Here is a 24848-nt window from a genome sequence, read left to right as displayed (position 1 = left end):
GTGAATGAATTTAAAGAAAAAAGGTGGGTAAATGGCCTTGGAAACCCAATCTCAGTCAAGACAAGTATAGGGAAGTCACCAGCTCCATTTTTTTTAATTTATTGGGATGACAATTGTTAGTAAAATTACATAGATTTCAGGTGCACAATTCTGTATTACATCATCTATAAATCCCATTGTGTGTTCACACCCAGAGTCAGTTTTCCTTCCATCACCATATATTTGATCCCCGTTACCCTCATCTATCACCCCCACCCCTTACCCGCTGGTAACCATTAAACTATTGTCTGGGTCTATGAGTTTTTCTTTCTCATTTGTTTGTTTTGTTATTTTGTTGTTTTTGGTTTATATATCACATACCAATGAAATCATATGATTCTCTGCTTTTGCTGTCTGACTTATTTTGCTTAGCATTATACTCTAAAGATCCACCCATGTTGTCACAAATGTTTCTATATCATCTTTTCCTACAGCCAAATAGTATTCCATTGTGTATATATACCACAACTTCTTTTTTTTTCCTTTCTTTTTTTTAATTAAATTTAATGGGGTGACAATTGTTAGTAAAATTACATACATTTCAGGTGTACAATTCTGTATTACATCATCTATAAATCCCATTGTGTGTTCATCACCCAGAGTCAGTTCTCTTTATACCACCATATATTTGATCCCACTTACCTTCAACTCCCACCCCCCACCCCCCAATCCCTTACCCTCTGGCAACCACTAAACTATTGTCTGTGTCTATGAGTTTCTGTTTCTCATTTGTCTGTCTTGTTCTTTTGTTGTTTTTGGTTTATATACCACATATCAGTGAAATCACATGGTTCTCTGCTTTTTCTGTCTGACTTAATTTCGCTCAGCATTACACTCTCAAGATCCATCCATGTTGTCACACATGTTCCTATATCATCTTTTCTTACTGCCGAATAGTGTTCCACTGTGTATATATACCACAACTTCTTTATCCATTCATATATCGAAGGACATTTTGGTTTTTTCCATGTCTTGGTCACAGTAAACAAAGCTGCAGTGAACACTGGAGCACACGTGTCTTTAAGTATAAATGTTTTCAGAATTTTCGGCTAGATACCCAGGAGAGGGACTGCTGGGTCATACGATAATCCTATTCATAATTTTTGAGGAAACTCCACAATGCCTTCCATAACGGCTGCACTAGTCTGCATTCCCACCAACAGTGTATGAGGGTTCCTTTTTCTCCACAGCCTCTCCAACACTTGTTACTATTTGTCTTGTTGATGATTGCCATTCTGACTGGGGTGAGGTGATATCTCATTGTGGTTTTGATTTGCATGTCTCTGATGATTAGTGATGTTGAGAATTTTTTCATATGTCTATTTGCCATTTCTATGTTCTCTTTGGAGAAATGTCTCTTTAGGTCCTCTGCCCATTTTTCAACTGGGTTGTTTGTTATTTTTGTTGTTGTTGAGTTGCATGAGTTCCTTGTATATTCTGGATATTAGCCCCTTATCGGAGGCACTGCTGCAAAAATCTTCTCCCATTCAGTTTTGTGGCCTCTTTATTTTGTCGATGGTTTCTTTTGCTGTGCAGAAGCTTTTAAGTTTCATATAGTCCCATTCGTTTATTTTAGCTTTTACTTCCATTGCCTTTGGAGTCAAATTCATAAAATGCTCTTTGAACTCAAGGTCCGTAAGTTTAGTACTTATGTTTTCTTCTATGCAGTTTATTGTGTCAGGTCTTATGCTTAAGTCTTTGATCCATTTTGAATTAATTTTGGTACATGGTGACAAATAGCAGCCCAGTTTCATTCTTTTGCACGTGGCTTTCCAATTCTCCCAGTACAATTTATTGAACAGGCTGTCTTTCCTCCATTGTATGTTTTTAGCTTCTTTGTCAAAAATTGTCTGTCCATATTTATGTGGTTTTATTTCTGGGTTCTCAATTCTATTCCATTGGTCTATGTGTCTGTTTTGCTACCAATACCATGCTGTTTTGATTATTGTAGCCCTGTAGTACAAGTTAAAGTCAGGAAATGTGATACCTCCATTATTGTTCTTTTTTCTTAAGATTGCTTTGGCTATTCGGGGTCTTTTGTGGTTCCAAACAAATCTGATGATTTTTTGTTCTAGTTCTTTAAAAAATTCCATTAGGATTTTGATGGGGATTGCATTAAATCTGTATATTGCTTTGGGTAATATGGCCATTTTAACTATGTTGATTCTTCCAATCCATGAGCACAGAATATCTTTACATTTCTTGGTGTCTTCTTCAATTTCTTTCAAAAATGCCTTACAGTTTTCAGCATATAGGTCTTTCACATCCTTGGTTAAGTTTATTCCTAGGTATTTTATTCTTTTTGCTGCAATTGCAAAAGGAATTGTTTTTTGTATATCTTTTTCTGAGATTTCTATGTTAGTATATAGGAAGGCAATGGACTTTTGTACGTTGATTTCATAGCCAGCAAATTTACTGTATTCGTTGATTGTTTCTAATAGCTTTTTGGTGGAGTCTTTAGGGTTTTCTATATATAGCATCATGTCATCTGCAAAGAGTGATAATTTAACTTCTTCATTCCCAATTTGGATGCCTTTTATTTCTTTCTCTTGCCGGATATCTCTGGCAAGGACTTCCAACACTATGTTGAAAAGCAGAGGTGATAGGGGACAGCCCTGTCGTGTTCCTGAACGTAGAGCAAAGGGCTTCATGAGATTAGCAGAGGGCTTCTCATATATGGCCTTTCTTATGTTAAGGCATTTTCCTTCTATACCTATTTTATTAAGTGTTTCAATCATAAATGGATGTTGTATCTTGTCAAACGCTTTTTCTGCATCAATTGATATAATCATATGATTTTTGTCCTTTATTTTGTTTATGTGATTTATCACATTGATGGATTTGCGTCTATTGAACCATCCTTGTGCCCCAGGGATGAACCCCAATTGGTCGTGATGAATAATCTTTTTAATGCATTGTTGTATTCGATTTGCTAGAATTTTATTTAGGATTTTTGCATCGGTATTCATTAGAGATATTGGTCTGTAGTTTTCTAATTTGTGCTGTCCTTACCAGGTTTTGGTATCAGGGTAATGTTGGCCTCATAAAATGAGTTAGGGAGTACTGTCTCTTGTTCAATTTTTTGGAAGAGTTTGTGCAGAATTGGTATTAGATCCTCTTTGAAGGTAGGTAGAATTGACTAGTGAAGCCATCTGGTCCCGGACTTTTGCTTTTGGGAAGATTTTGGATGACTGATTCAATTTCATTACTGGTGATCGGTCTGTTTAGATTTTCCAGTTCTTCATGGTTCAGCCTTGGAAGGCTATATGTTTCTAAGAACTTGTCCATTTCTTCTAGGTTATTGAATTTGGTGGCATATAGTCCTTCATAGTATTCTTGGATGATCCTTTGTATTTTTGTGGTTTCCGTGATAACTTCCCTGTTTTCGTTTCTGATTTTAATTAGTGTCTTCTCTCTTTTTATCTTAGTGAGTCTAGCCAAGGGTTTGTCAATTTTGTTAATGTTTTCAAAGAACCAGCTGTCTGTCACATTAATTTTTTCTATTGTCTTTTTGCTCTCTATTTCATTCAGTTCTGCTCTGATATTTGTTATTTCCTTTCTTCTGCTGATATTGGGTTTCAAGTGTTCTTCTTTTTCTAGTTCTTTGAGGTGCAACATGAGGTTATTTTTTGGGATTTTTCTTGTTTCTTGAGATGTGCCTGTAATAATATAAATTTCCCTCTTAAAACTCCTTTCACTGCCTCCCCAAAATTTTGGTAGGGTGTATTTTCATTGTCATTTGTTTCTATGTATCTTTTGATCTCTCCTCTAATGTCTTCTTTGACCTAGTCGTTCTTTAAAATTATGTTGTTTAATCTCCATGTATTTCTGTTTTTTCCTGCTCTCTTTTTGCAGTTGATATCAATTTCAAAGTCTTATGGTCAGAGATATGCTTGGTATGATTTCAATCTTCGTAAATTAGCTGAGGCTGATTTTATGTCCCAATATATGGTCTATCCTTGAGAATGTTCTGTGTACACTAGAAAAGAATGTATAGTCGGATGTTTTAGGATGAAGTGCTCTATATATGATAATTATGTCCATTTCATCTAATGTGTCATTTAGGGCTGCTATTTGGTTATTTATTTTCTGTTTGGATGATCAATCCATAGCTGTAAATGATGTATTTAATTCCCCTAGTATAATTGTGCTTTGGTCAATCTCTCCCTTTAGTTCTATTAGTTGTTGTTTGGTATATTTAGGTGCTTCCTGATTTGGGGCATAAACATTGATGACTGTTATGTCTTCCTATTGGGTAGTCCCCTTTACCATCATGAAGTGTCCATCTTTGTCTCTTGTTATCTTTTTCACCTTGAAGTCTGTTTCATCTGATATCATTATGGCTACACCTGATTTTCTCTGGCTACCATTTGCTTGGAGTGTCAATTTCCACACTTTCACTTTGAGTCTATGCTTGGCCTTGTAGCTGAGATGAGTCTCTTGGAGACAGCATATGGTTGGGTTTAATTTTTTGATCCAATCTGCTACTCTGTGCCTTTTTATTGGTGAGTTCAGTCCATTTACATTTAGGGTGATTATTGATATGTGAGGATTTCCTGTCATTCTATCTTTAGTTTTCTGGTAAGGCTGTGTCTCCATTGTTTCTTTGTCTTTTTGTTGTTGTCTATTATTTCTGTGTGGTGGTATTCTATGATGTTTCCCTCTGTTTCTTCTTTTATTTCAGTATATATTTCAATTCTGGATTTATTTTGAGTGGTTACCCTTAAGTTTATGTAAAAGAAAGTTTGATATTTAGAGTATTCCATTTTCTTCAGCAAGCTTACTTTCTCCATTCCCATATTCCGGTTCAGGCCTTTACTCTCCCCCTTTTTGAGTTTTGGTTGCCACAAATTGTCCCTGTTAATGGTGGTTGAATAGCCTCCTTTAGTATTTCTTGTAGTGCAGGTCGTGTATTAGAAAATTCCCTCAGCTTCTGTATGTCTGGAAAGGTCTTTATTCCTCCTTCATATTTAAAGGATATCTTTGCTGGATATATTATTCTTGGCTCATGGTTTCTCTCTTTCAATAGTTTGAATATTTGTTTCCACTCCCTCCTGGCTTTTCGAGTTTCTGCTGAGAAATCTGATGATAATCTAATCGCCTTTCCTTTGTAGGTTACCATCTTCTTTTCCCTGGCTGCCTTGAGGATTCTTTCTTTGTCGTTGATTTTAGACAGCTACAATACAATGTGCCATGGAGAAGGCCTGTTGGGGTTGAAGTAATTAGGTGTTCTATTTGCTTCTTTGATTTGAGGATCCAGTTCTGTCCACAAGTGTGGGAAGTTCTCATCAACAATATGTTTGAATATATTCTCTGTTCCCTTCTCTCTTTCTTCTCCTTCTGGTATGCCCATTATTCTTATATTGCTCTTTCTGATGGAGTCAGAAAGTTCTTGTAGAGTTCTTTCATTTCTTTTAAGTCTCAAGTCTCTTTGTTCTTCCATCCGTGTCATTTCCAGTTTTCTGTCTTCGATGTCACTGAGTATTTCCTCCATCTGGTCAACTCTACTACCTAAACTGGTTATTTCATTCTTAATTTCTTCTATTGAGTTCTTAATCTCCAGGCATTCTATTTGTTTCTTTGTTACAATGTCAATCTCTTTCGTAAAATGCTCATGCTGCTCTTTGATTGTGTTTCTGAGTTCATTAAACTGCCTTTCTGTGTTTTCTTGCATCTCGTCAAGTTTTTTCAGAACTGCAATCTTGAATTCTCTGTTATTTAAGTCGCATATTTCCATATCTTTAAGTGCCTTTTCTGGAGACTTTTCACTTTCTTTCTGAGCTGTATTTCTTTCTGAGCCTTGGTTATTCATGGCAGTTACTGATTTATTATTTTTTCTTCCTAGGCATCTACAGGAGTGGCTTCTTCAACAAGTTGATAGGAAGTGGTCTTTTGTTTTCCAGTACTTGTTGATAGATTGTTGTTGTTGTTGTTGTTTTTTTTACTGATTTTTTTTTTTTTTTATTTTATTAAATTTATTGGGGTGACAATTGTTAGTAAAATTACATAGATTTCAGGTGTACAATTCTGTATTACATCATCTATAAATCCCATTGTGTGTTCATCACCCAGAATCAGTTCTCCTTCCATCACCATATATTCGATCCCCCTTACCCTCATCTCCCACCCCCCACCCCCCGCCCGCCTTACCCTCTGGCAACCATTGTGATAGATTGTTTTATTTTCTTTCTGAGTGCAGCCTTTTTTTCTCTCACACACAGTAGTGCTATGTTATCTCTGCGCTATTCCAGCTTCTCAAACAATGGGGGGATTCCCTGGGAGACGGGCTTCTCCTCTGTTCATAGTTTGCCTGGGTCACAGGGCGTAGTGTCCATGTGGGTATGTGGAGAGCTTTTGAAGTTCCAAATCCCTTCCTGCACCAGTTTCAGAGCCCATATGTTTAAGCAGTTCCGTTTACTCCTGCAGTGATCCGCCCAGATAGGTGGGGCCAGGGACAGGGTAAGTTGTGAGCGGTGGCCCAGAGCAGTGGCGGCAACCACCGCTACAGCCGGTACTGCTTCCACAGCTCTCTCCCCTTTGACGGAACTAGTTGGTCTGCAAATATGTGTCTGCCGTCCACAGTTCTCAGAACAGCAAATATTGTGTTCTTTTGATCTGACACTGCTACTGTTCTGCTTCTAGCACCTGGCAGGTGGGGCGGGGCAAGCTCTGGGAGGGTAGGGAGGGGAGGCTAATCTCAGTTCCTAAGCCTTCTGTTCTCTGCTCAGCAGTGAGAGCTTAAACCACCGTTTTCAACCTTCTTCCCTCAGTCTTTTCTCTGAGGTCTCTGCCGTGATTGTTGGATTAATCCCTGTTTTATGCTGCCTCCTTAGCACTTTGGGCTATAAATAGAGCCCTAGCAGTTCGATTTCTTCCCTCTCCTGCAGCTGCGGTAGTTCTGGGATGCAGCGAGCTTGGAGCACTGAGCTAGGTCTCCATCCTGTACCGGCATGTCTCCATCTCTGCTCTTCTCCCTTCCCTCCTCCCCCGCTCACGCAATTTGCCCACCTTTAGGTGAATTCAGTAGTGTGCCTCTTCATCTTGCCTGTCTGCTGTGCAGGGAGTCCTTTGTGAAGTTATGGTTGTTCAATTAGTTGTAAATTCCAGGGGAGATTTACAGAGGCTCACCTCACGCCGACATTTTGATTGGGTCCTCTCTCAGGTATTTCTAATTCAACTATGGAAATAAGCAAATGGCTTATGCATCTGCACCCTAAAAGATATGTGATGCATACTGCCTCCCTTGTCATTTCCCATTTATCTTAAAGAGGATTTTTTTTTCTGTTTGTTGAGTTTAGCAAGTATCAAGGGGGTGGAAATGTAAAATTGGATAACACAAAATTATTAGACCTGGCTTATCTCCACATATTACATTTTTGTCATTTCTTTTCTATACACAAAGAAGTGAATGTGTGCCCAAACAGACCTATCCCAATACTGTCCTGTCTGTGCTGAGCAAAATTGAATCCATATGCCTTTAAAATGCTTTTTCATTTCTATGGCTTGTTTCAAATTCCTGATCTTGGTGCAAATGTGGCCCAACAGCCTCCTAATGTTCATTTGCTCTTTCCCAACAGGCATCACAGTTGATAGACATGGATTCGTTTACTTTGTGGATGGGACTATGATTCGGAGAATTGATGGGAATGCTGTGATCACCACTGTAATCGGCTCAAATGGTCTGACTTCCACACAGCCACTGAGCTGTGACTCAGGAATGGACATCACTCAGGTAGGCACCACTGGTTTTAAAGCGTTATCACCATTTGGCATCATGGAAATGAATAACAATTTTCTCATATAGAAATACATAGAAAGGAATCCTGAGTTATCTGTTATAACACCAGACAGCAGAAGTTTCTCTTTATGTAAATTACTTTTTGCCTCCTCAGAAAAGCACTGTTAGGGGTAAGGAGGGGAATAATGATAGATGGAATGTTGAATTTAAGTCTCTCAAATTTGAATCTATTAGACGGTAAGACCAATTTTATTTATTAAATATTTTCCATGATATATAAATTTATTATTTTTAAGCAACAAATACAATAACTCTTATATATTGTATTGTACTGTAATTGTACTATAATTAATACAGTAACTCCCATTTAGAAAAGTATTGACTACTGAAGTCTTTAGAAATCTTTTTAAATGAATATATGAACAAGACTTTTTATTTGTGTGTCCATAAATAGCTATTTTGAGGACATTTGGAAGTTTTCTTGAGTAAAAGCAATGTTCCCTCTGAGATCTATTTTACATATATTTAGGAAAGCTTTTTGCCAGTGAGAATGAAAGTTAAAATTCAGTGTAGCTCTCACCTGAGTCCAAAATTCTGATTTTACCACAATACTACAAAATCAGGATTAGACATGTAGAGAGACTATAGTGCATACAGCATAGTCCCACCACCTTGTGAATGTCTTTCTTAGTCCACAGACACAAGAGGTTGCTATGTAGAATGTGGGAAATGGACTAGACAATCCTCAGAGGGACTTTGAAGCTCTAATATTCCATGAACCTGTGACTTTGACAAAGGAGATTACTACATAATCTTTTCAAATAAATTAGAGTGTAAATTGAGAGTTTTAAAATTGGTTAGTGTATCAGAGAGGATGGTTTTGTCAGCAAGTAATAAAACACTTATCTAAAAGTGGCTTGAACAATTAGGTTTCATTATCTCAGAGAGAGATGACCAGAAGTAGGCAAAGATACCAGCATATTTCCGTCTTGTGCCACATTGGGCAAAATCGGGTCACATGCCCTTGCTTTCACCAGTCACTGGCAAAGAAGAAATGAGATCTCCAAAATGGATTCAGACCCTCTGGAACTGCATCACCTTCCTTGAGTGTATTGCTACCTGATTCTTGAACCAAAAGCAGGGTTCCGTTATCAAGGCATGAAGGATTGCTGTTGGGTAGACAGCCAGCAATATCCTCCACAGTTAGAAAATTCCTGTTGCTTCATTCTTCATACTACCTAAAACCTTGGATAACAAGGAAAGGAAAGTGAACACATCACCCAAAAAACTTTTCTTTAGTCATTAGATCTAATACACCCCACCCCCATCACCATCCTCCATGCATACAGATCTCTATAAAACACTAAAAATGTGCCTATTGGGGGATTTCTTCTTCTCTATGTGCCCCTGCCTCGCCCCCAGAAACTCAGAAAATAGTCAACCGCAAAAATAAGATGGTAATTTGAAGGCCTGAAAAACTGTCAAAATGAATGAACCATTCTTCAGAGATATTTGAGTGGATCAGTCTATCAAGTCCTAGAGCAGTCTAACCTTCTATGATGCAAAATCCAACAGAAGGCAAGGAAAAAGGGCATTATTCATGGCAGTAAGGAAAAGTGTGAATGTGTTTATATGGAGGAGGGGGACAAAGGAGAGAAGATGCACATATATGATTCACTTGTAGGATGCTTTTAACTTATAGTAGGACTCTTAGAATTGCAATCAGTCAACTCTAAACAACTTATCTGTTTCTGTGTGGAAAAGTTATGCTGAAAAGAGAATTCTTTGTCTAAATAGAGCAAACATATGATCCTCATCACCATGAGAAGTGTTCTTTGTCACATGACACTTTCCAAACCATAACTGCCACCATGAAAGCTACCTCATCCCTTTCAGGATTTAGAGTGCAGCTTATTGAAAAGAGGCCCTAGTCACCAGGAGACAGAATTACATTTTTCCTATGACATTTAATTCCAAGCCTCAGTTTCCCTGATGCCCCCTCCCTTTTCCTTACACAACTTAAGCTTTAGAAAAACAGTAGGTTTTTGGGGAGGGAGGGGAATAAGATAACGTGGGAGGATGGGTGTTAGAAGCCACTATGGCAGATTGGGATAGAAAGCAGGCTTCATGTCCAAATTATTTGGCAGCTATCTCTGCTATTGTCCATCATGTCCTGCTCTGTGCTTAAAGCACTCTAATGAGTAACTAGAATTTGTCCTCATAGCTGACAGAGAATGAGTCCATACTGATATCTATCTCAGTGTCCAGATTATAACCCTCCATTTTTTCATGGCTCCATTCCCTCAGTCCAAAATTACCTCTGCTGGTCCAAATCCTATTCCTCACCCTCCTCACACCTCACCTCTTCCGTGGCAACTTTCCCTGATGGTTCTAGTCCTCACTGTTGTCTCATTCCCTTACTGAAAGTTAGTATCACCATGTTTAATATGTAATCTGTTCTGTGCTACCCAGCTGTGTATCCAACTAGTCTCCCAAGATAGACTCTGTGTTCTTTGCACATGCATAGTAAATGCTCAGCCAGCAGAGTTAACATATATACCCATACTGAAAGGACATTATGGTATAAAGAATATGGAGAAGTACTGAAAGTTGAACCTAGAGAACTAAGTGGAGACCACATGGTGAATGACTTTATAAGTATGTAGTATTCCAGCTTTAGCTAGTAGACAATAGGGAGCCAATAATAGTATTAAGCATGGAAATGCATTTTTCAAAGATCATTCTAACTATGGTATAGAGAATCAAGTGGAAGGAAACTGTTAGAGGCAGGGAGATCACTTAAGAGGCAGTTGAAGTAATATAGATATGATGGAGACAAAACATATCAATATATACATGATTAACACCTTTTCAAGAGACTTCTGTACAAATTGCTTTCCAATATTGTTTGTATTTGTTTTGTTTTGTTTTTTGTTTTGGATGTTCAGATGATATATCTTTGGGATACAACTCCGTGATGACCATAAAGCTGCTCAGCTTTATGTGGGTTCATAAGCAATGATGATGGCCAAACCTAAAATATCAGCAGTATGGATTAAGAAAGGTAGACAGAGTGGTGAAGTATTGGAGCTAGAAATCAAAGAGCTTGTTGACTGATGACTGACTTAGTTTTGGAATTAAGGAACTATGTATATGTATGTGGTGGTAAGAAGGATATAAGAGGAAGAGAAGCATGTTTCGGTAAGGGTTGGATATGCATTCAGTTTGGGGCATGTTGAATTTGAGGTGCTGATGTGCATCCGAGAAATATATCTGGGAGGCAATTTGATATAGGTCTAAAACTAGAGGCCTGAAATGGAGATTAGATATGGGATTATCATTTTATACCTGGTAATGGCAAATAGAGGAGTGGATGAGATTTTCCCAGGGAGGCTACATAGCAGAAAAAAAAAGAGAAAGTTTAAGGCCCAACTCCTAGGAATACCAATATTCAAAAGAAGGCTAAGGATTGGAAGCCCACATAAGAGACTGAGCAGATGAGACCTGACAGGTAGGAGGGAAACCAGAAATCTGTGTGGTCAAAAAAGCCAAAGGAAACAAGGTTTTCAAAAGTAATGGAATGGTTAATATCAAATGCTGCTTAGAGGTCACCTACAATACGATGTTTTTTCTAAGAAGCCATTTGATTTGACAGTTTTCGTGACTCTGACAAGAGTGCCTTTGGTAGAGCACTAATTAATTGGAGTCAGATTGCAGTGGTAAAGTGGGAGGTGAAGAAATAGAGAAAGTGAAAATAAATCACTATTTTGAGATGTTTGGCTGGGAAGGGAAAGCTTTGGCAATGAAGCAAATCAGTACCCATGTAAGGCACGGGTGAATAAAAGCTGGAAAACACTGACTGAAATCATATGGGTGAGTGGACAGTGTCTACCAGGAGGAAGCCAGTGTGTGGTGCAGCTTCCTAGATGCTCAGCCTCTATGGCTAGAGTTTCCCGTCTGTTTAGACAATTGGCCGATTTGGGACCCATGTTTCCCATGACTGTACTTAAGAACATGGGCTGTCTTCAGCTGTAGGGAAACTGAGTAGGGAGCTTCATAACACTTTCCAAAAACAAAGTCCCAGTTGTTTATCATAGTACTTATAGTGATCCAGCTGAGCTTATACTGTGCTCAATTTCATGTATCAGTAAATCAAAATATATTAATGGGTGAGGGTGGAGACAAATGTCTAAATGAGAACACAAAGATTCTGCTGACAGGGACAGACAGAAGAGAAACTGGAGGCCTGTGCTACAGCATGAGTCTTGGAATCAAACCTTATGAACAGCTGACTGATTCTAAAACTATGTGGCAGTATGATACATTATCAAAAGATCTTATAGATTTCCCACCTTTTGAAACTTTTAAAGCAAATGTTGGCTGGCAATAATCTATGAATGCTTGAAATACAGGCCTCTCTGGATTCAGGGAGATGGATAAATTGTTTCCTAAAAGTCCCTTCCAACTCCATGAAGGTTTCTCTACAGAAATATAACCCAGTTCCTAAAGTTCTTTGTTATTTTCCCTGCGTTTCAAAACCAAAATGTCCCCAGCAAAGGAAGGCCCATTCATGCTAGTACAGTGCTTTTAGAAGCCGGGAAGTAATTCAGACAACAGTCCTTTTTCCCTTACTTGCTTTTGTCTTCTGCACTTTTCTGAGGCAGACCTCAGCCTGAAGAAGAATCAATCTTCAATAGCCTGCCCTAATCTTCAGCAAGTCCTAGTGTTCTCCCTACAGTAATTTAAATAACTGCTACCACATATTGAGAGCTTACTATGTGCCAGGAACTATGCTAAGCATATTATTCACATTTTATCTCCACAACCAAACACTTTTGAGAAGTAGGTATAATTACCCCCATCTACAGAGGAGAAAACTGGTAGTCAAAAGGATTATGTGTTGTACTATGACCATAGAGTTATTAAGTGATACAGCCAAGATTCAAGAACAAGCTTTCTGACCCCAATGTACATTTTTCCAACTTCTGTATTTTCAACAACAATTGGAGATGACCAAATATCATTGTATTTAGTGGGTGACAAATGTCATTTGGTTGAGAAATATACCGTTTATTCACAGAATGTGTGTTCAATGGCACTTAGGAAACAGTTTAATAAAATCTAATCATCTCAAGAAATAAAATTTGCTTTGTTCAAAATCAATATTTTTTTTTAGTTTACTCAAATGTGAAACTGAACTCTCAGTATAAACTCTGAAGCAAAACTGCCCTTTGTAAACACTGCCATAAACAACCAGGCCTTTCACTTCAAGAGATGAGTTGATTGTGAAGAGATTGGACTCTTTATTTCCGTTGCTGCTTTTGAATCATCTTGCTCTTGTAACTCACTTCCATCTCATGCCTAACTAGAATGAAATTGGGGATTAAAGCAAGTCTCTTGGTAAGACAGCAAATGTGAGAGTTGATTTACTCCTTGGATTCAGCCTAATATGCTCCCCTAAATCAGCCCAACAGCAGATACACCAGCAACATGGACCTTCTATATAGACAGGTAATCCTGTTGACCCACTGTCCCTAAAATACATGCTTTGAGGTGTTTTTTGAGTGTATCTGCTACATAACCAGTCCTCCACAAATGCTTATTGGGTCATCTGTGTACTCCCTGGTGGTTCTCAAAAGCACCTAACAGGTAGAGAGAGGCATCATCCACAGTTATGAAAAGGCAATAATTGATTCTTTGGAGGAGCAAACTTTGGCCCCATGCTTTTAATCTATTGAGCTAGTCTACTGGAAATCCTACTCCTCTCCCCAATCATTTGATGCTGGACTTCCCTCCAGAATATTCTCCTCAGGTAGTAACAGCCCAACCTCTCCTTAAATGCCTCTTGTGATAAGGAACACACCAGAGCTCCCAGACAGCTCATTGCATCTTTGAATGCATGTCTCTGATGGATGGAAAGCTCTTCTGGGTTCCCTTTAACTGTTTCATCTTCCTTTAACTTTCACCGTCTAGTCTTACTGCAACTCTTCAGGTCCTGTTTTTATGAATTTAATCTGTTTTCTATGAAATAAATGTATTAGTGAACCAAGCACTATACTGGTTACTTTCATATGTATTATCTTATTTAATCCTCATGACAATTCCTCAAGATAAGTATTGTTTCCCTATTTTTAATAAACATGAAAAACAAGGTTCAGAGGAGTTGAGTAATTTGACCAAGTTCACACAATCGATAAGTGGCACAGTTGAAATTTGAACCTGGGCAACCTGATGCCAAAGTCCACATGTTTTTCAGCAAACTAATATATCAAACTACCTCTGCCACATGACAGCCCTATCAATATATGTGAACAACTCTCTCAGGCTTTCTAAGTCACATCCCTAATTCATTTAAAAGCACCTCACTTGGCATGGTTTTGAGTTCCTTCACCATTCTCCTCACTCTTCTCTAAACACGTTCCCATTTATCTATCTCTTTGAAAGTGAGGTTTTCAGAAATGAATAAAATAATCCAGATGTGCTTTAACTCAGAGGTAGAATGGGGACTATCACAACCCTCTTTCTATATTCTCTGTCTCTGTTAATTTTTCCTGATGGTTTTCAACAGGATTTTTTCCAAAGAACATTTACTTCAAACAAAATAAGACCCCATTTGTAAAACAGCTGCAAACAACAGATTCAAACAAGTGGCATCCCAGAACCTTCCTTATTCAGGCTCCCTCCCACTCAATGGTAGTTTGCATGGTGACACTAAAGTCACTTTTGCAAAATGCTAAGGAAATAAAGAGCACAGATTAAGAAACAACAGCTGAAGTTGAATTGGATTTTTGGATATGTTTGACATATGATGTGATTACAGAGGATTAAAAATTTATCTGTCTCTATCCCTATCTCCTTATCTTGTACTTGCACAGTTAGTTATTTGCATCACAGTGTAGGATCTTACATTGGTCTGTATTCAATTCCATCTTATTGCATTCAGTCTATATCTTTATAGTCTTCTGCTTCCAATAGCTTCACTATACTTCCCAGACTTCTGTCACCTATGGATTGATTAATGCTGTCTATGTCTTCATCCATGATAAAATTGATGGATAAATAGACCAAGATGAAATTGTAGCACTACAGGACTAGTTATCTATTAGATTATGAACCCCTGTATTTGAACAATCATCTATGTGTTATTTTTCACAGTGGATCAGGAAATCAACATAACGGCCTATAACCAGCTTTAAAAATAATAAAATAAAACTAAAAGTTCAGAGGGTATCATGTGTAGTAAGGGTAAGTAAGTAAGCATCATTTCATTAAATTTTTATTTCAATTGTATATCCTGGATAATCGTGTAAAATATATATTAGTAAAAGTCACAGTCAAAACAAGATTGAAAGCCTCTATCCTCACTGATATTTTCCCCAACTTATCAACACAGGTATCATGAGAAACCTCACCAGGTTGGTAACTCTGTTTAAAAGGAAATAAGAATCCTTTGACATAATGTATTTCTAGTCACCGTGTCCATAAGCACCACTTCCTCATCTAAGAACTGAGAAACAACTGTCTAATAACAGAATTCAAGGATCTTTTCTGAATCAGATTCCCTCCTGATGCAATTTGTGGGGCACATCTTCTGATTCTTCTTGAAGTCAGAGCCATATTTAATCATCTCAAATCTGTACTGCTCACTGTTTCTCAATAGTCACAAAAATTTTTTCTAAAAACCCATTTGCAAGTTCTCTCTAAGAGGTAACTTTCCCTGGCCACGAAACTTGAATACAGTTTAAAGTAGTTAGCTGCTCTTTTGCAGTCCCTTCACCCATCTGAGACTTTGGTAACCTTGAATCAGTGTTCTTTGTGGTCATTCTCCTTAAACAGAGAAAACAAAACTTTTCTCTTTCATCCATCAGCATTATACCACCTGCCCCAAGCAGCAGACCTCTGCCTTCCCTGGTTGTTTTCCGCTCTCTGCATAACTGAAAAAGCCATTATCTATTGTCCTTAGAATATTTGGCAAGCTTCATATAACTAATCACAAATGGATAGAAGGGGAAATATAAAGCCTCCTCTTCAAAATCTACATGTCAATTCGACTTAATACAAGTGGATTTAGCATTTTCTGTTGTTTTGAAAAAGAAATATATATATATATATATATATATATATATATATATATATATATATATATATATATATATATTAACATCCAGACATGAAAAGTTATAGCAATCAAGGGAGAATAAAAGAAAAGAAACTGTAGTTTTAGAACAGAAAAGGTACTTTCTTTTCCCCTTCTTAAAATTCTTGACTAATGTCTCTCATTGTCTCTTCCTCTCTACTGTGCCAACCCTTTCATGTCTACAGAATGTCCTCCATCACCCTGAGTGATACAGATGATATTGAAACTCAAGTTCTTCAGGGGTTACTTGCCTTTCTTTGTGCACTTCCATCACTTTCCCATGTGCACACTGAAAGAATAAAATTAGATCTTTCGAATGGAGGCCATTGTAAGTGAAATTCCCTGCAGGGACAGACTTCTGAATTTTGTAAGGCACTATAGGGAATCAAGAAAATCTGAATTATAATAAGTTTGCTTGAATAAAGGTATCTCCCGGGGGTTGGAAAGGGTTGGGTAGAAAGTTCATTTTAAAACTTCTTGCCACTAGAGATGGAAATCTCACCACCTCCACCCCCAGCACACCCTCCTAATGCTTCAATGACTACAGAAACTTTCTCACTGTCAAATCAAAGAAAAGGTCTGTGGCCACACTCCAGATAATTCAGACAGAGGGACATGTGGTAGAATGCAGGAGAGAGTTCCAGGTAAACAGCAAGACACAGAAGATAAAAGCAAGTTATCTGAAATATCTGTAAACACTTCTATCGGGGGCCAGCAATACCAGAGGGCAGCAGGCACAGCTTGATGGGAGTAAAGGAAGGTGAGAAAGGGATAAGAGAAGATCAGGGAGTGGAGAATGGCTCAAATGGCAGACTACCAAGGCCCAAGGGTTAGTAATATGAAACCAAAAAAGTTATTTTGTAGCCCTTGTGCCAACCATTTACTTTGTCCTGTTTTGTCATGGTTAGTTTAGCCAACTGAATCAACTACTTCTTGAGTGTCCACTAACTAATGGGTGAGATGACATTAAAACTTATACCAGGATAAAGAAAAGCTGGTATATACATGCAATGGGATATTATACAGCCTTAATGAAGAAGGAAATCTTGTCACATCCTACAACATGGATTAACCTTGAGGACATTATACAAAGAGAAATAAGTCACAAAAAGACAAATACTGTAAGATTCCGCTCATATGAGGTATCTAAAGTAGTCAAAAGCATAGAAACAGAAAGTAGAAAAGTGGCTACCAAGGGGAGGGGAGAGAGGGAATTAGTGTTTAATGGGTATAGAGTTTCAATGTTACGAGATGAAGAAGCTCTAGAAATCTGTTGCACAACAATGTGAATATACTTAATGCTACTTAACTGTACACTTAAAAATGGTTAAAGATGGTAAATTTAATGTTATGTGTTTTTCCCCAATAATAATAATAAACTCATACCATCCAATGGATTTTCCCAATTTCTTCCTCTGTTCTTATGCCTGGACATCAGTAGAGCAGACATCTGACTATTCGGCAGTTGGTTGTAGCAGCAATCCAAATGGAAGCATCCTAAACCAGCAATGTTCTACTCTATTCATTTCAGCTACAAGTACTCAGTCAGTACACATCAGTCACAGCCAGTGCCTCCTGCTGATCCAAAGGCTCATACCATAAACGTAGAAATGGGAGTGGGGAAGTGCTAGTCTCTGCAAAGTAAAGAAGGGACATATGCATAGTCTACATCAACCATGGCAGAAAGGCACTGCTAACTTAGCCATGCTCTTCTCAAAGACCTCTATATATCAATAACTTTAAATGTGAAAGTACTTAAATTAGAAAGTGATGACTATTGAATAAAAATGAGCACACTTCCTAACAGACATGGTTATCAGCTTGGAACCATTATTCATTTATTCAGAAATACTGGGGCATATTGTATTGAAGTTATCTGGATAATTGCCTAATTACCCATTTCCCTTTGATGAAGGTAGCACATCTAGTAGAAAGAACATAGACAATTCTGGCTATGAGTCCAGAATCTGCCACTTATTAACCCTAACTTCATTTAGGGTCTCTGTGTCTGAGCTTCCTCAATAGTAAAAAGTGGGTTAAAAACACAGATTGTCTCATAAGGCTGCTGTACGAGATAAACATGAAAACAAATATGAAAGAACTTTGGGGGGTTTTTGTTTCGTTTTTTGGTGTGTTTTTTTTAATTAAAGTTTATTGGGGTGACAATTGTTAGTAAAGTTACATAGATTTCAGGTGTATACAGCATATGATCCACCAATCCCTCTCCTGGGTATCTACCCAAAAAATGTGAAAACATTTATCCGTAAAGATGTATGTGCTCCTATGTTCACTGCAGCTTTATTTACGGTGGCCAAGACATGGAAACAACTAAAGGGTCTTTCAATAGATGATTGGATAAAGAAGATGTGGTATATATACACAATGGAATAATATTCTGCCATAAGAACTTTGTTTTCTGAAAGGCACTTGCAACTGTAGATTGTTGGTGTTGATCAGAAGTGAAAAGAGAGGTCATATGGCACTACATGTAACCTTGGCTTTTATGTATTCATTTGCTGCAATAGTCAGGTGGATGGCATATGGAAAGAAGGTGGCACAAACCCTGATCTATATAGCAATGAAATTATGCTGTCATAGAGCACGAGATGGCAGTTAATGTTGTTCAGACTCTGATTTGACAGAAGCCCAAGAACCATAAAAAACTTTTCTTTAGGAGTGGCTCGCCACATTACTCACCTGTAAATCAGTAATCCGTTAAAGTTTATAGCTAAACATTACATAGTAATGCTAAATAAACAGTACTTTTAGTTGCCATTTGTATAGTTTAGAAAAAGAATGTCTATTTTTGAATCATTTATTCTGTTCTCCTCTGAAATGGCAACATATACAAAAAAAAAATATTAAATTGTTTTTATCTACTCCTGACCCAAAAGAGGTTTCTCTGTAATTTCAGATTGAGCTCTACACTTGGAAAACAGTCACTAGAATTTTAGAGCTGGTTAATTATTCCTCCTTATGAGGCTAATTTAATAAATGACCCAATTGATTAAGTGCCCTCACTTTTTTTTGTAATGTAAAAGCACTTAGAAAAGTATGAACTGCTTTACAAACATAAGGGGTGAAAAAAGATGTTAATTGGAATCTTCGGGAAATATTTTCTGTTGATTCATCATACACTTGCTAAAGTAGGAGGACACAAGAACAAAATAAGTCTGCAAAGTGGTTATTCTAATTGTGTATTATCTGTGGTTGTCAGTCTCTAATTTAAATGCATTTCTGGATAATGTTATTTATGTTCATTCAATCCAAACCTATTCTCCTTGCTCTGTAAAATGCAGGAAAACACCTTCAGGAACTGCAAAGGAGAGCCTAACTTTTCTCTAATCCTTTCATAGAAGGTGCAAGAGACAAAATCAAGCCTTGAGGATAGACTCTCCTCTCTAGTTATACCAATATAAAAAGTCAGTAGAGCATAGTGGTTGGGAACACAGACTACCTGGGTTTCAATCCCAGAATGACCACTTGCAGACGTTCATCCCTGGGAAAAATTATTTATCTGTAAATGGGATGATAATGTTACCTTCCTCTATAGGAAGTTGTGAGAACCAATGAGATTATATATATATATATATATATATATATATATATATATATATATATATATATATATATATCAATTATTCTGCAAAATGCCAGGCTCATAAGTGCTCAATAAATTAGTAGCAGCAGCAGTAGTAACAGTAGTAGTACAGTCATGCTCTGCTTAACGACAGGGATATGTTCTGAGAAATGCGCCATTAGGCTATTTTGTGGTTGTGCAAACATAGAGTGCACTTACACAAACCTAGGTGGTCTAGCCAACTACACACCTAGGCTATATGGTATAGCCTATTGCTTCTAGGCTACAAACCTGTATAGCATGTTGCTGTATTGAATACCATAGGCAATTGTAACACAATGGTATTTGTGTATATAAACATACCTAAACATATTATCTTGGGGAAAAAGTAATTGCAGTTTTTGCAATTATTTTTAACAATTACTTTTGCACCAACCTAATAGAAAAGACACAGTAAAAATATGGTATAAAAGAGTATAGTGAGATTGTAATCTTATGAGACCACGGTCATATATCTGGTTCATCGTTGATCTAAATGTCATTATGTGTCTCACAACTGTAGTAGTATTTGACTTTCCATTTACAGAACAGAGAAATGAATTGAAAATTTAAAGAACCAAGATAAAAATGACGAAGAAGTTTCGAAGTGCTATAGAAATTGTGTAATCTTTCTTTCTGTCCTTGGTACATAGTTGTACCATTTGCAGAGAGGCATGCATATACCTATAGATGAGTTTGATGGGCTGTAACAAGCATGTGCTTCAGAGACTGAGCTTAACCTGCTGTGACCTTCACAGACTGTTTCATCTGACTAATGCTGATGTGAAGCTCTAACTAGATCACTTAAATGATATTCACTGTAGTCATTGAATGGTGCCTCAAATCCTTCATTTTCTTTCTACTTTCAAGAATTGTCATGCTGACTATAAAGCTAAGGCTGGAATGTAGTGTGAGTTCATACATCTGTGATTTGAGATGTATAGATTTTAGATCATCTTCAGTCTATTTGAAATCAAGAGGTAAAGGAGCAGTTTATTCATTGGGTAGCCTGCAGCCATCCTAGGTGTGTCAATTTCACACACCAAAATAATAAATATGAGAGTAGATAAATAAGATGCAGTTTATCTGGGTCAATATGAAAAATATGACATTCCAAAGACAAAACAAAGAGGCTCCCGGCTAAGTGGAAATCAAAAGGAAAGAAGTTGTAAGGCTGATATAGTCATAAGAAGAAAGCGATATCCTAGGATTTTTGAAGCAAGTTTGGCCTTTGAGTTGCATTGTCTATCCAACAACTTTTCTTTTTTTAAAACTTGAAACCTATGTAATTTTACTAACCATTGTCACCCTAATAAACTTTAATTAAAAAAATGATATTCAGGTTCCAAACATGTCAATCAGTTTTTAAAATTCTAATATGAGAGAGACAACCAAGATGGCACAGTAGGCAAACGCGCTGTTTACCTTCTCTCACAACCACATCAAAATTACAGCTAATCTACAAAACAACTATTATTGAGAATCACCTAAAATCAAGCTGAACTGAAGCCTTTCAACTAAGGACTTGCAGAAGAAGCCACCTCCAGACTGGTAGGAAGGTCAGAGATGAGGAACAGGCTGGTCCCACACCTGCATGTGACCAATAAAGAATGGGAGGACTATTTCAGCTGTGGGGGTCCCCCGATCCCCTAAAGGAGCGAAAGATCCCAGCCCCATCCCAGCCCAGGGTTCTAGTGCCAGGGAGAGAAGTCCCCATAATTTTTGGTTGTAAAAACCAGCATAGATTGTGACTGAATGAGACCAAAGGCAGCTGCATTCCCAGGCCCTTCTCTTAAAGGGACTACATGTGGACTTACCCACCAACGGAATCACTCGCACTGAGCTCTAGCACTGGGGCAACATCTGGAAAGGTGGCAGGGACTTACAGGGAGAGAACTGAATTGTCTGTCTTGGGACAGGGACTGGAGAGCTGGCAGAGGCCATTGTTTCCTTGTTTCCATTGTTTCCTTGTTGTTTCATTGTTTCCTTGTTCATGCCCCCCCCCTTTCGCACATGAACACAGGCAACCACTATTTCTGAGTCTCTGCCATTTGTTCACCATGCCCTGGTGATTCAAAACCCCGCACCACCCAACTTTCGGGCACACCCAGGCTACTTCCAGTGGCTTTCTCCTGGAGACCGCCTGCCTTGGTTCAAGCTGCATTTTCCTAGGGTCTCTCAAAGGTTCACAGAACTCTGACAAGCAGCATCTGGCTTGAGCATGTCCTGTACCTCTTGTTGAGCAGCCCTAAGCCAGCACTAGTGTCAGCCAGCCTTGGTTCCCAGCTTGGCCTCTCAAGGAGCTTAAAAGCACAGCATGGGTGGCAGCCATCTGCAGATTTCTTTCTGGCTCCTGCTAGGTGGTCCTGGGTGGGGCACAGGCTGTGGCTGAAGTAGACCTACAATGGATCCCCTCCAAGGTGGTCCTGGGGCTGGAACTCCCAGTGGCCAGCTTAAAAATGAGCTGGAGCATCACTCAGTTGCTTCCAAGTACAACACACCCAAGGGACAGATTGGGCAGGCACCAGAGTCCTCCCGAGGCACATCTTGCTCCGTAGGATCAGCCTCTGAACAACAACTCTTCTACTATAGTCAAGGCCAGTCCTCACAACAGTTGAGCCCAAGGGTCAGTCCCTCCCATTGATGTGCAATTATCAACCAAGACTCAACTACAAGAGGAGGGCACACACAACCCACGCAAGGGACACACGTGGAACGTGTGGCTCAAGTGACCAGAAAGACTGTGCCACTGAAACCCGCAGCATACCTACTATATAAGGCCACTCTACTAAGACCAGAAGACATAACAGCTCTACCTAATACATAGAAAGAAACACAGGGAGGCAGCCAAACTGGGGAGACAAATAAACATGTCCCAAATAAAAGAACAGAACAAAACTCCAGAAAAAGAACTAAGTGAAACAGAGATAAGCGTTGTATCAGATACAGAGTTCCAAACATTGATTATAAGAGTGCTCAATGATATGAGGGAAAACTTCAACAGAGAGATAGGAAGAATAAAAAATGGAGATAGAAACCATAAAAAAGAACCAGTCAGAAATAAAGGATACAACAATAGAAACAAAGAATATATTACAGGGAATCAATAGTAGATTAGATGAAGCAGAAGATCCAACCAGCGATGTAGAAGATAAGGTAGCAGAAAACACCCAACCAGAACATCAAAAAGAAAAAAGAATCCAAAAAATCAAGGTGAGTTTAAGGGGCCTCCAGGACAATATCAAGCATACCAACTTTCGCATTATAGGAATACCAGAAGGAAAAGAGAGAGAGCAAGGAATTGAAAACCTATTTGAAGAAATAATGACAGAAAACTTCCCTAACCTGGTGAAGGAAATAGACATACAAGTTCACAAAGCAGACAGAGTCCCAAATAAGATAAACCCAAAGAGGCCAACACCAAGACACATCATAATTAAAATGCCAAAGGTTAAATACAAAGAGAGAATCTTAACAGCAGCAAGAGAAAAGCAGTTGGTTACCTACAAGGAAGCCCCCATAAGATTATCAGTTGATTTATCAACAGCAACTTTGTAGGTAAGAAGGGAGTAGCAGGAAATATTCCAAGTGATGAACAGCAATAACATACAACCAAGATTGCTCTGCCATGCAAGGCTGTCATTTAGAATTGAAGCACATGTAAGAAAAGCTGACAAGAAAAAGCTAAAGGAGTTCATCACCACCAAACCAGTATTACAAGGACTCTTAGAGGGACTTCTTTAAGATGGGAGGGTTAAGGATGGATGAAAGGGAAGGAATTAAGAAGTACAAATTGGTTGTTATACAGTAGTCATAGGGATGTAGGGTATAGCATAAGGAATATAGTCAATAATACTGTAATAACTAGGTATGGTGCCAAATAGGTACTAGATCTATCAGGGTGATAGATGGGAATGGGGTTGGGAGCAGGTTGAAAAAGGTGAAGTCATTAAGAAATACAAATTGATAGTTAATACAGTATGGGGAATATAATCAAGAATGTTGTAAAGATCATATAAGGTGCAAGAAGGACACTGTATTTATCAGGGGGATCACATCGTAGACTGTGTAGATGCCTCACAATGCACTATACACCTGAAGAGCTGAAGTAGAATAATATTGAATGTCAACTATAACTAAATATATAGGTATATATAGTCATGGGATGTGGAGTACAGCATAGGGAAGATAGTCGATGGTATTGTAACAGCTATATAAGATGCCAGAAGTGTAGTAGCTTGGGGGTGGGTTATCACTTTATGAGGGGTTTAAATGTCTAACTATTATGTTGCTTTGTACAACTGAAACTAACAAAAATAAATTAATTAAAAATTCTAACACATAAAAACACAAATTTAACAAAATGATAAATTGGAAAGAGTATTGCAATAAGATGATCTACAGAGTTCCTTTAATTATCATTTCCCTTCTCCAAAATCGCTTAAACTTTTTTTTTAAAACTGCAATTTTGATATTTGCTTCCGGAAAAATGGCGGAGTGAGGTGAGCCTCTGTAAAGCTCCCCTGGAATTTACAAAGAATCGAACAACAAAAACTCCACAAAGGACTCCCTGCACAGCAGACAGGCAACACGAAGAGGCCCACTACCGACTGAAATCACCTACAGGTGGGAGATTCGCTTGAGCGGGGGGAGGAGGAAAGGGAGAAGCGCGGAGACACAGCCGCGCGGGCGCAGGACGCAGACCTAGCTCAGTGCTCCAAGCTCGCTGCTTCCTGGAACTCCGCAGCTGCGGGAGATCGGACTGCTAGGGCTCCGCCAGGGCTCCACAGGGCTGAGGGGACAGCATATAACACGGTTGAACCCAACGCTCACAGCAGAGACCTCAGAGAAAAGACTGAGGGAAAAAGGCTGAAAACGGTGGTTTAAGCCCGCACTGCCGAGCAGAGAACGGAAGCCTTAGGCACTGAGACTAGCCGCCCCCTCCCTCCCCTCCCAGAGCTCGCCCCGCCCCACCTGCCCAGTGCTAGAAGCGAAACAGTAGCAGTGTCAGATCAAAACAACAGAAAATTTGCTGTTTTGAGATCTGTGGACCGCAAACACAAATTCACAGCCCAACTACTTCCAGCAAAGGGGAGAGAGCTGTGGAAGCAGGACCGGCTGTGGTGGTGATCGCCGCCATTGCTCTGGGCCACCTCTCACAACTCACCCCGCCCTTGACCTCACCTATCTGGGCGGATCCCTGCAGGAGTAAACAGAACTGCTGAAACATACGGGCTCTGAATCAGGAGCTGGAAGAGCTTTGGAACATCAAAAGCTCTCCGCATACCCACCGGGACACTGCGCCCTGTGACCTA

The 24848-nt window shown here is 38.7% G+C and overlaps 1 protein-coding gene across 8 annotated transcripts in view; it reads left to right on the top strand.

The window, feature by feature from the left end:
- Positions 1 to 24848, top strand: part of TENM1 (teneurin transmembrane protein 1) — a 1194370-nt gene that overhangs the window by 1089981 nt on the left and 79541 nt on the right. For all 8 annotated transcript variants that reach the window (XM_074324280.2, XM_074324276.2, XM_088794943.1 and 5 more), the window contains one exon: positions 7617 to 7771. In XM_074324280.2, the coding sequence (XP_074180381.1) occupies positions 7617 to 7771 (155 nt within the window). The remainder of the gene's footprint in view (positions 1 to 7616; positions 7772 to 24848) is intronic.

Source organism: Rhinolophus sinicus, chromosome 18, assembly GCF_057876585.1.
Source record: "Rhinolophus sinicus isolate RSI-liver-muscle chromosome 18, RSI-T2T, whole genome shotgun sequence".
Taxonomy (NCBI): domain Eukaryota; kingdom Metazoa; phylum Chordata; class Mammalia; order Chiroptera; family Rhinolophidae; genus Rhinolophus; species Rhinolophus sinicus.
Note: the sequence above shows the minus strand (reverse complement) of the source record. Positions and strands in the feature narration are given on the sequence as shown.